This window comes from Eleutherodactylus coqui, chromosome 1 (assembly GCF_035609145.1).
Source record: "Eleutherodactylus coqui strain aEleCoq1 chromosome 1, aEleCoq1.hap1, whole genome shotgun sequence".
NCBI classification, from domain to species: domain Eukaryota; kingdom Metazoa; phylum Chordata; class Amphibia; order Anura; family Eleutherodactylidae; genus Eleutherodactylus; species Eleutherodactylus coqui.
Window position 1 is genome coordinate 466618947 of NC_089837.1, and position 12896 is coordinate 466631842.

Genomic DNA, 12896 nt, shown 5'->3' on the forward strand with positions numbered 1-12896 from the left:
GATTTGCCACCTCCTTGTGAATTTCCAGGTGACAAAAGAACATCTTATTTCTAATTCTTTCATTCAATGGTAACTACATGTATATTTTTATAGGGTGGTACAGTAATAGGAAGTGCTAGATGTCAGGATTTCCGGGCTCGAGAGGGCAGGCTAAAAGCAGCTTGCAACCTAATTAAAAAAGGAATTACCAACCTTTGTGTCATTGGTGGAGATGGCAGCTTGACTGGAGCAGATACGTTCAGAGCAGAGTGGAGCGGACTGCTTGCTGACCTACTTAAAGCAGGTACTTTGCTGGGAATTGCGTGTCCTGTCCAATTCAGGTGGTCTACCGGATGGTTTTCGTTTATGCAAGAGGATGGGAAATGGCAACAGATTGATTGCATTATAGCTTTCTAATTAAAATTCTCAAGCAATGAGTTAGGGTGGTGTCTCATCTGCGTTGGAACTTCCGGATGGAGGTTCCGTCACAGATGCGTCCGGACATACCAGAGGGAAAAGCACTACATGTAGCACTTATTCTTCCATTCAAAAGCCGGGCACCTGGGCAGAAAGTGGGCAGACCCCATTATAGTCAGTGGAGTTCGTCTGACGCTGTTTGGTTCCGTCCCAAGATGGAGCTGTTCGGCTGCGGGAATTCCTCTTTTCTGCTCCCCAAACTGAGCATTAAGGCGGAATCCCCAATGCAGATGTGAAATCACCCCTAGGCAACCTCAACTAGCTGGGAGGAAACTCCTCTTTCCCAGGTGAGAGGATCTTGCCGATGGAAATATCCTTAGTACTAGATGGCATCTTCATAATACTGATGTCTTGGGCAATCATCACAGAAAAGTGACTAAAAGTTTTTTGTTTTTTAGTAAAAATTGCAGGAAATTTTGTTTTTTGTTGTGTTTGTGAATGTTATATTTGTATTTTTTTTCTCTTTAGGAAAGATTACTTCTGATGAAGCTAAGAAGTCTAGTTACCTCAATATTGTTGGGCTGGTGGGATCCATTGATAATGATTTCTGTGGAACAGATATGACAATCGGAACTGATTCTGCTCTTCACAGAATTATGGAGATAGTGGATGCCATTACTACTACAGCACAAAGGTAAGACTGAAGATGAGGAGGTGATTCACTGAGCTTGTCTTAAAATAAACCGCAACTACATCAATAGTACCATGTTTCCATGCAAGTTGCAAGAAGAGCCAATAACTGGGTGCATTGTTATATTTTTGTACAGGTTAATTTAATCTAGAATAACTTCTAGTTTCCAGCTCAGATAAGCCTAATAATCAGGACCCTCATAGGATTATCATTTAGCTATACTATATCTTTTCCTGAGGGATAGCTACTGTTAACGGGGAACCTGTCAGCACTTTTTAAGACAGCACGCCAAGCCGGGCGCTAGAATAATCACTTGTCCCCATTTTTAGAAATCTAATTGTCCCATGTTTATTTACAATGCTCTGACATCACTGAGGCGCATGCGCATAGATAAGCACGGCGATTCTGCTCGCCAACGAGACAGATTATGTCCGCGTTAATGACGTTACAGCGTCGAGAGAATTTGCAGCACTGTCTGAAAAGAGACGGCGTGCTTAAAGGCAAAGCTTGGTTAAAAGTGCCAACAGGTTCCCTTAAAAGGAGTCTTAGCGGAAAAATCTGCCTACTAAATGCCTCACAGCACTTGGTAGGGCATTTACAGGCATGCGGACATACTTTTCTTTCTGTTCATAGTGCTTTGATTGCATAGAAAAAATTAAGTCCAATATTCAAAGTAATTGATAATTGTCCCAACTGGGCATATGCTCTGGATCTCGCCACCCAACATCACCTCGGCCGTGATTGATGGGGCAGCCTTAGGCAGCAACAATGTGAGTTCCATTAAAATTTCACACATACACCTTTGATCATGGCACAGCGCATGCACAGTATTTGTCCTGCTGAGTAACTCATTGGAGCTCACCATGCTGTTGCCTAAGGCTGCTCCATCAGTCAAGACCAAGAAGGAGATGCTGGGGGGTGTTTACTACTGAGACCTGGAGCACTTGCCAGACCACCACCCTCGGGGTACTTCCAAAGTAATTTGCATATCGGAATAAACTTATTTGTCTTTGCAACTAAAGTGTTGTGAACAAAAAGTAAAGTGTGTCCATATATCTGTAAATATCCTACTAAGTGATATATGGTGTTTAGTAGGCTTATCTCTCTTGACAGACTCCTTGTAAGTTCATTTTATTTACTTCTGTATGTCCATCTGATAACCTGAAACATGTAATAATCATGTTTCATTCATGCCAGACTAATGGAATTTTACTCTGCATGTTGAACAGCAACCTGCTTTTCCGTCGGTCTATGACTGACCCTCCTCACATCACATCAGGCTTTCTCCATTTAGTATTCGAAAGAAGCTTCTATTGGGGGGACCTGCAAGGTGAAAGACAGCCAACTAATCTAGACAACCAAAGTTACTAAAATTATACTGGAAATGATAAATCTGTGTTAAAGGCGATTACTAATGATCACCCAGCCTCAGGATAGGTCATCAGTAGCTAATTGGTGGGAATACGCTGCTCAGGATCCCCAGCAATCAGCTGAATACCTAGCCAGCTGTCAGTGCAGTGGGGTTCAGCGCAGGAAGTCTAATGAGTGACGACTTCTCCCACTGAAATCAATGGGAGCAAAGCAGTCTATTACACTTTTGGCTCTGATCCCAATGTACATAGCTGGCCTCACTAAACTGTGAGCAGACAGGGAATCAACAGATCACCGGGGATCCTGAGCAGCAGTTCCCCACCAGTCAGCTACTGATGACCTGTACTGAGGTCATTATTAGTAAAAATTAAAAAAAAAAAAACACTTTAACATAAAGTTCCTCCTTTGAGTCAATTACACTAAGGGTATGTTCAAACTGGGTTTAAATGCGGTGGATTTTCCGCTGCATTTACAATACAAGCCATGTGGATGAGATTTAAGAAATTTCATTCATCACATAGTATGGAAAAATCCACAGCAGAATTGACATGTGCAGATTTTAATTCTAAAGCACTTATGCTGTGGATTTTCAGTGAAGATTCCACAAATGAAGTTCACTGTTGAAAAATGTAAGATTATGCACATGGGCAGCAAAAACGGATGTCACCAATATTCACTTAATGGGGTACTGCTAGGGAAAAGTGCTATGGAAAAGGACCTGGGGGTACTAGTGGATTGTAAACTAAACTGGAGTAACCAATGCCAGTCAGCTGCTGCAAAGGCAAATAAAGTCTTAGGGTGCATTAAAAGAGGTATAGGGGCGAGGAACGAGAACATTATCCTTCCATTATATAAGGCACTAGTCAGGCCCGACATGGAATACTGCGCACAGTTCTGGTCACCGGTGCTCAGGAAAGATGTTACAGTACTGGAGGGGGTTCAAAGAAAAGCAACTCAACTAATGCATGGAATGAGAGGACTGGAATACCCAGAGAGGCTATCCAAATTGGGACTATTTACCCTGGAAAAAAGACGGCTAAGGGGTGATCAAATAACCATGTATAAGTACATGAGGGGACAATACAAGGATCTCTCCCAGGATCTGTTTATACCCAGGACTACGACGGTAACAAGAGGGCATCCGCTACGTTTAGAGGAAAGCAGGTTTCATCACCAACATAGAAAGGGGTTCTTTACTGTAAGAGCAGTTAGACTGAGGAACTCTTTGCCGGAGGAAGTGGTGATGGCAAAATCCATAGAGGAGTTTAGAAGGGGACTTGATGTCTTTCTGGAGAGGAAGGATATTATAGGTTATAAATCTAAGGTTAATTATTAATCCGGGTATACAGGCAGGTAGGAACTATTAGGGGTTGATCCAGGGAACAGTCTGATTGCCATTAGAAAGTCGGGAAGGAATTTTTTCCCCAAAAGGGCTAATTGGCTTCTGCCCTTGGGGTTTTTTGCCTTCCTCTGGATCAACAACACAGGAGGATAGACAGGCTGGACTAGATGGACATTGTCTTCATTCGGCCTTACGAACTATGTTACTATGTTACATCGTTAAATGAGGGGATGAAATCCACACCAAAATCTGCACTGAACAATGCGTGTTACATGCAGAATTTGATATGGATATTGGTGCAGATTCACATCAAAATCTACAGAGTATTTCCGCAGCAGAAAATAGGCTCCATGTTGAACATAACCTAAAGATTCTCATAATAAATTGTTGTATCATTGCAAGAAAACTGCACTGTGTGAACTACATGCCTGCAGGCCGGCTGACACCATTCAGAATATACAGGCTGCCGTGAGCAATCACCGTTCTGCACTGCTGCTCTACTACAGGGTTGTCAACCGCCTGCAAGTTCCTGGACGGTCCTCAACATTTGATGGCTTTATTTCAAATCAGGGACGTAACTAAAGGATCCTAGGCCTGGGTGCAAAAGTTCAGCTCAGGCGCCCCCCACCCCCCTCCTTTCCCCAACTTCGCTTCATAACTGCGAACCTTAATTTTTACAACTTTTGAAGTGGGTGAAACAGAAAATAAACACAATGATTTTGGGGTTTTGTTTTTAAGGTATTCTGAGTGCAGTAAAAAGGACGTGTTCACATCATTGTGCAGCTCAGGATCATTGCAGCAAAATCAAATTTATGCAGCTTTTTTTTTTACTAGTAAAAAATAAAGATTTTTTTTTTTTTAAAAATCACCATTTTCTGCAACCTATAAATTTTTTTAAATTTTCCAATCAATTTGGCTGGGTAAGGGCTTTTTTTTTTTTTTTTTTTTTAAACAGTGTGGACTGTAGTTTTTGGTGGTATCATTACAGGTTACATATGACTTTTCTATTTTTATTTTTTTATTTATTTTTTTAATTCTGTTGTTTCAGTGGGACAGTGTGCCCAAAAACTCACATTTCTGGCATTACGTAGGATTTTTTTCTTTTTAATTTTAACGGCATTCACCAGATAGCATAAATAATACATTATTATAATAGTTCAGACTTTTAACCCCTTAATGACACGGCCTATTTTGGCGTTGAGGACCAAGCGATTTTTTTTTGGGGGGTATTTTTCCATCTCCATTTTTCAAAAGCCATAACTTTTTTATTTTTCCGTGGACGCGGCCGTATAAGGGCTTGTTTTTTGCGTGGCGATCTGTAGTTTTTATCGGTGCCACTTTTGGGTACATAGACAATATCGTAAAATTTTTTTTTTTTTTTTTATGATAACGGAGAGAAAACGCATCAATTCTGCCATAGATTTCTTTTTCTTTTTTTTACAGCGTTAATCATGCAGCATAAATGACACACTAAATTTTTTCTGCGGGTCGGTACGGTAACAACGATACCAAAATTGTTATTTTTTTTAGGTTTTTACAGTTTTTTGCAATAAAACCCCCTTTTTTTTTTAAAATCTTTTTTTTTTTCTCTATAGCTGCATTCAAAGTCCTATAACTTTTTTATTTTTCTATGTACGGAGCTCTATAAGGGCTTATTTTTTGCGAGACGGGCGGTAGGTTTTATTGGTACCATTTTGGGGAATGTACGGCTTTTTTGATCACTTTTATAGCATTTTTTGTGAGGCAAAATGCTAAAAATTTGCATTTTGCCTCTGTTTTTAGCGTTTTTTTTAACGCTTTTTGTCGTACAAAATAAAAAGCGTGTTCAACTTTTTGTACACGTCGTTACGGGCGCGTCAATACCCAATATGTGGGGTTTTAATTTTTTTTCCCTTTTTTTTATGCTAATATTAGAAAAAGCATAAAAAAGGGGGGTTTTTTTACTTTTTTTTTTTTTAACATTTTTCTTTTTTTTACACTCTTTTCTTTTTTTTACACTATTTGAGTCCCTCTGAGGGACTTGCAGCACTGTGCCTATGACGCTGTCATAAGGCATGGCAGAGCTACTGCTCTGCCATGCCTTATCGCTTGTACAGCGATTATAGGCACAGGCAATACAGGACGCCAGTGTCTGGCGTCCTGTTGCCATGGTGACAGGCCGGGCTCTCACGATGACATCGCGAGAGCCGGACGGAGACACAGAGGGAGCGCGATCCCTCTGTGAACTCTTTCCCTACTCTTTCCCTTTCCTGTACGTCCTGGAGCGAGAAGGGGTTAAAGACATGACCATGGCCATTATTTTCATTTTTTGTTGAGAATTTTTATGGGGAAAATAGGAAAAGTGTATTTTTTTTTGTTTGTTTTTTATTTATTTTTTTTCTTTAGACCCTTGCACACATGCAGTATACATACAGAAACATTACACATATAATTGTGTTATTCTCCAAATACTTCTGGATCCAACTATACTTGTAATTGACCCATTATTGGCTTTATATCCAATATGCATTTCTGAAAAAGATTCTACTGAATATATTTGTCATGAGTCAAGTTGTGGACTTGCTAAAAGCTCAAAATGATTTTTTTTCTGTAAACTTGTTTGTTTTACAGTCATCAAAGGACCTTTGTTCTAGAAGTGATGGGCCGGCACTGTGGGTAAGACCTTGAAGAGAAACTGCTATACTATCAACACTTGTGAGTACAGGACTCCCGATTGACTTATGGGCTGCGAGGGAGTAGCCCACCAGTCAGCAGTTAGAACCGTTCTATGTGAAGTTAGAGGCAGACTTTATTTAATATTCTTACCTTCAGTGGCTGATGTCTGTATAGTGGCACCCCAAGTTTAAAAAAAACAAAAAACCGCTATCTTGAGTTTGGAAGATCTGTGTCCAGAATGCTTGCTTTAAGTGTGTGACCCTAAGGCCTCATGTTCACGGGCTTAAAATCCGCGGCGTTTCTCCCGCACGCGGATCCACGCCCCATAGGGATGCATTGGACACCCGCAGGTAGTTAAGTACCTGCGGATGTCATTTTTCTCGTCAGCCGCGGATCCGCGTGCATGAAAAAAAAAATGCACATGCTCCATTTTCGTGCGGGTCTCCCGCAGGCTTCTATTGAAGCCTATGGAAGCCGTCCGGATCCACGGGAGACCTAAAATCAGAATAAACTCACCTGCTCCGGACAATGCGGATCTTCCTTCTCTGGCCCGGCGGATGTGCCGGGCGCATGCGCGCGGCACGCCGCTGGCGTGTCGAGCACATCTGTCGGGCCGAAGAAAGAAGATCCGTCCGGAAGGAAGATCCGCATCACCCGGAGCAGGTGAGTTTATTCTGATTTCAGACCTCATGTCCGTGGGGCAGGAGGGACCCGCTACGGATTCTACATGAAGAATCCGCGGCGGGCCTGATTTTCCCCGTGGACATGAGTCCTTACTGTCTTCAGATATAGAATAGGAAATGATACAATTTTTTTAAAGGAAGCATTCACAGCTTTTTTGTACATTCTGCGGGATTCCATCCGGGGGTTCCCTAATAGGTGCTGAAAACCGCATTGAGACGGAAACCACAAATGGCATCATTCACAGACCACTTTGGTGTCTGCTGATAGTGGTTTAGTTAGTTTCTGCTGTGTTTGGACTATATTAGTACAATAGGTTTTACTACGGACGATATAATTTTGTATACCAATGTTGCACAACTTGTGTATTATAGAAGATAAGGAATAAAGATGGAAGGATATATACTGACATCATCGTGTATTTTTCATATGGTAGAGGATTGTCTGCTTTAGGGCCAAATGCCCACGAACGGATTTGTATCGCGCTTCCCGCGGTGTAAATCCGCAGTGATTAGGTAGAAAAAGGCTGCATGTTCTATTTTCCGCAGATTTACGCCACAAGAGTTCTCCATTAATATAGTATTAATGAAGACGGCAGAAAAATGTGTGTTTTTTCGCAATCACCAGCGAGCGTGTTTTGTTTACCACTGCGGTATTCCCGCGGCGTAAATCTGTAGGTGTATCCCGCGATGGTTGTGGGCATGAACTCTAAGGGTTCATTTACACCAAATAATTTATCGTTCCAAGGAACGATGTCAGAGTTGCCTCGGGCAGCCTGTTTATACAGATACATCGTTGGCTCGTCAAACGAGAAATCATTCAGTTCTCATTCACTTATACAGTGAATGGGAACGACTGAACGCTCGGTAGTTAAATCGAATGATTAGTGAATGAGCCAACAATGATTTTTATGCCTGCATAAAATGAACTATGAACGAAAAGGAAACGATTTATCGTTCAATCGTTGGCTGCATTTAAACTGAACGAATTATAATTCATTTTCACTTGTTTGAATGATTTTTTGAATGATCATTCATATTAAACAGCCTATAGACTTGATCAACCACAGATCCTGTACATATGAACACATTTTATGTCTAGTAGCACTGTGCAGGGAGTTAACTATTAAAAGTTCCCTCCGTTGTCATCCCCTAGGTACTTGGCTCTGGTGACGGCACTCGCATGTGGAGCAGACTGGGTTTTTATTCCAGAATCGCCCCCAGAAGAAAACTGGGAAGAACATCTTTGCAGAAGGCTGAGTGAGGTATCTGAAAAGTCTTGGAGCATGATTTTGTAATGGATCGCTAAAGATAATAAGTTGATAATAAGTAATATAATTTGCTAGTCTTCGGCTGTAGAGCCCATTACTGCGCTCGCTGCTGGTCACTATGCTAATGACACTTTCCCTTTTAGACCAGAGGCCGTGGATCAAGGCTGAATATTATAATTGTTGCTGAAGGAGCAATTGACGCGAGTGGCAAAGCTATCACATCAGAGGATGTGAAAAGTGTAAGTAATTGCCAAAATGCAATCAGTTCTATATTATAATCATTACAGTACATTTAAGATCTATGGGCTTACATCAGTGTTCCCCCACCTGTGGGACTGGGGTCCAGCAAATGTGTCTCCTGAACTATTGGCAATTCAAGAAAGTCTTGTCCACTAGTGGCAATTACTGATGCATTATAGTTAGCATTTAATAAATAACACTGACTAGGTTTTGCTCTTGGAAAGAATAAAGGGATTGTGGAGACGGTTCTTTGACACCTTAAATGGGTATTCCAATCTAGGACTTTTATGACATCTCCATAGGATGTGCCATAAAAGTCTGAGATGTGGGTCTCACCTCTAGGACTAATACGTATCTCAAGATCAAAACTCAGCCACCTCTACACTGGCCTCATTGGTGGTTGTGAGTTACGTAAACAGCCGATTGGCCTGCTCTAATCTATTCCCGTAACTTCCATAGAAGTGAATGGGCGCTACGAAAAAAAAAGTGTAGCACGGCAAGCTATGCTCTTACCTTAGCTCCTGAGTTACAGAGACAACATAGCTCGGAGTGCTACGCTATTTATGTAATACCCATTCACTTCTATGGAGGTAATGGAAACTGTTAGCCCAGCCCACTTGACTGTTTACTTATTCCCTGCCATACTGTATAGAGGAGTATTCCCACATCAATAGTAATGCATTCAGATGGGAATAAATCTTTAAACAGAGTTAATTTAGTTGACGTTCCATAGGATGAAAGCAGTAATATTAGACCGGCACGCATCTGCTACAGGCTTTCCGCAGTGGAAGACCTGTAACAAATACCCTTTAAATCCGCAGTGGCCAAATCTGCACTTTAATAGTGCAGCTTTGGCTAAGTTTTTTTTATTTGGGGAAAAGCTGAAGGATTTAACCCTTATGTTGTAAGAGTTGAATTCTGCAGCATAAATAGACAGCCGCGGATTTGTTATGGAAATTTTCCGCAGCATGTGAAGAAGATTGTAGAAATCCCCTCCACATACCTTGTACTGTAAATTCTACGGAATTATCACAGTGATTCCAATGGCGGAAATTCCACTGCATTTCCACCGTAAGTGAAGACGGCCTTAGTATTGATGTATCTAATATATAGTGATTTAAAGTGCTGCCTATATAAACAAAGGTGATTGTTGTCATCTCTAATTTGTCTGTTAATTTTAACAGCTAGTTGTAAAGCGCCTGGGCTATGATACACGAGTCACCATCCTTGGACACGTGCAGCGTGGTGGAACGCCTTCAGCCTTTGATAGAATTTTGGTAAGAATTCCTCTGGAGGGGGTATAGGATAATTAGATATTGCTGAGATTGTTAGTTCCAAGCTGAAACTCTCTCATCTTGAAAAACTGAGGATGAATTCAATTTGCAATAGCAGCATGGGCAATGTCTTTCCCTGAAAAAATAATGCAATAAATTAGTAACCGGGTTCTTAGGTGACTTCTCAATCAGCTGCTCTGCTGTAGTCTTCATTTTGCAAGTACTGTGTTGCGATCGTGACCAAAGTGGACTGGGTACACACCCGGTATTGGGGACATTGCCCCAATAAGGGCAGCCCAGCGGTCTTCGGATCTCGGCCCTAGCTAATCCTAGGAGCCACACACCAGAATGGCACGCATTCACATGACACATGACAGGGACTGAACAACGGGGGACACAGCATACAGCAGCCAAAATGCAACCACTAGTAACAGAAGATACGCTGAATATAAATACCAGGTATTAGTTGACATTTTGTACAAAACATGAAAGCTAGCGGGCCACTTCACGGCTCCTGGTTATACTGCTAGTCCATACAGTAACCAGGAGTCCAGCAGAACCGGACAGAGTTCACATAGAACGCTGCAACAGGACAGGACACAGATAGCAGGTCACACAGCAAGCTTACACAGAACTGACAGAATATAAACAAACAAACGGACATGAACCAGCCAGACACAGATCACACAGCGAACTTCAACAAACAAGGATTCATGACTGCTCACCCTGAACCCCAGACAGAGACTGATCAGGAGCTGGGTTTATATGTGAGCACAGACCCAGGAGATTGGATAGCAGGAAGTACCACACCCAGCCAACTCAATCATTAACCCTGAGAGTGCTGTGCTGCTGGAAGCACAGTAGTACAACATGTCTCAGCAGCAGACGTAACACACTGCAATGTAAATAACTTCTTTAGTATTTATAGAATTAGATGTGTTGTCATATATATGCTTATTAGAAACTTAATCAGATGCCACAAATCAATATACATGTAGATGGAATCTACATAAAAAAGTTGACTAAAATTGTATAGATGTTTGCAATTTACTGAATTGGCCGCATTGACAATTCTACAGGCTTCTGGAGTGAAATTTCCTAGCATTTTTTGCTAGCTCAATATCTATTCAGGTATGAAACGGACATGCAATGAGTTTCTTCACGCATGGAAAAAACGTCCATGTGCTTATTCCCATAGCACACAGCCCCACTATAGGCCTATCAATGAATTAATATAATATACTAGAGGCCTTACAGTTTTATTTAAGGCCCAAACTTTCCCCTTAAAGGGGTTGTCCCGCGGCAGCAAGTGGGGTTATACACTTCTGTATGGCCATATTAATGCACTTTGTAATGTACATCGTGCATTAAATATGAGCCATACAGAAGTTATTCACTTACCTGCTCCGTTGCTAGCGTCCCCGTCGCCATGGATCCGTCTAATTCTGATGTCTTCTTGCTTTTTTAGACGCGCTTGCGCTGTGCGGTCTTCTTCCTGGTGAATGGGGCCGCTCGTGCCGGAGAGCTGGTCATCGTAGCTCCGCTCCGCCCCGTCACGTGTGCCGATTCCAGCCAATCAGGAGGCTGGAATCGGCAATGGACCGCACAGAGCCCACGGTGCACCATGGGAGAAGACCCGCGGTGCATCGTGGGTGAAGATCCCGGCGGCCATCTTGGTGAAGGAAGAAGAAGGAAGACGTCGCAGAGCGGGGATTCGAGTAAGTAATAAATTTTTTTTTTTTAACACATCCCTTGGGGTTGTCCTGCGCCGAACGGGGGGCCTATGGGGGGAAAAAAAACGTTTCGGCACGAGACAACCCCTTTAATGCTCGTTTGTCCGACAGTCGAGCTTTGTAATGCAGCCAATGACCAGCCAATAAGCAAGGGACCACTCATTCAACCACATTCGTTGGCTGAGCGTTCCGTTTCAACATAAAAATGCTCTTTGATCGGACATACATCTTCCTAGTATATCTTCCTGTGTGAAATGGAAGCTGTACAGCCATCCTATGGGGTCAAACAATCATACTAGCAGTCATTCATCCCCACAAATTGACCGTGTAAAAGAAGATTCAACGAGCACCGAACAACATGCGTGTCGATCGTTGCTCTGGTCCAAGAACTCTGCTCTTCTGAAAGGACCCTGAGGCTCACTAATAGTAGCTTGTATTTCTTATCTAGGGAAGTCGAATGGGTGTTGAAGCTGTAATGGCCTTGTTGGAGGGAACACCAGATACACCAGCTTGTGTGGTCAGTTTGTCTGGGAATCAAGCAATCCGTCTGCCTTTAATGGAATGTGTTCAAGTGGTAAGACTCTGCTTTCCATATAAATGTTCTTAGGATGTAACCGTTTACTCCTTGGAAGTTTGGAGGCCTAATTCTCCATAACTAACCCTATGTGTAGTGTGATTAGACATATGTTTCTCTTTTGCCTATCCACCACGTTCTTTGTAACCTACAGGTAGAATAGAGGACGGATGGGAGAGATAGTAACACATGGCTGCAGGGTCAGACTACACAGGGTTTCTTTGTAGTCTGGAACCATGGAGACCTATAGGTCTGCATAGGAGCTGTGTACACAAATTGGATGTATTTTAATTAACACTATATGCAAAGTTGCTTCATTATTTATTTTAAATGCATTGGAACAAGACAAAATGGTTGCAAAAGGGTACTTTGTTTCAGAAATGTCAGAACAATCATCAAAAATGGCATGTTTAAAACTTGCAATTTCTCTTTGCAAAGACATTGACGGATGTAATATCCTATTTTCTTTTTATTAGACCAAGGAAGTGACACAGGCTATGAATGAGAAGAGATTTGGTGAAGCACTTAAGTTAAGAGGAAGGTGAGCATTAATTTCTGCCATCGCTGATATCACACATTACAAGCGGCCACTTTTTGTTCTGTGAATTGTCTTTTATAATGGCTATATGGCAATCGCTGCCTGTCCACAACCATTTTGTTTTGTAGAAT

The 12896-nt window shown here is 41.9% G+C and overlaps 1 protein-coding gene across 2 annotated transcripts in view; it reads left to right on the plus strand.

Moving 5' to 3' along the window:
* The window catches only part of LOC136584747 (ATP-dependent 6-phosphofructokinase, muscle type), a 64019-nt gene that overhangs the window by 26530 nt on the left and 24593 nt on the right, over window positions 1-12896 (plus strand). For both annotated transcript variants that reach the window (XM_066584338.1, XM_066584337.1), the window contains 8 exons: window positions 94-283; window positions 925-1090; window positions 6411-6455; window positions 8292-8400; window positions 8550-8645; window positions 9831-9923; window positions 12102-12227; window positions 12704-12768. In XM_066584338.1, the coding sequence (XP_066440435.1) occupies window positions 94-283; window positions 925-1090; window positions 6411-6455; window positions 8292-8400; window positions 8550-8645; window positions 9831-9923; window positions 12102-12227; window positions 12704-12768 (890 nt within the window). The remainder of the gene's footprint in view (window positions 1-93; window positions 284-924; window positions 1091-6410; window positions 6456-8291; window positions 8401-8549; window positions 8646-9830; window positions 9924-12101; window positions 12228-12703; window positions 12769-12896) is intronic.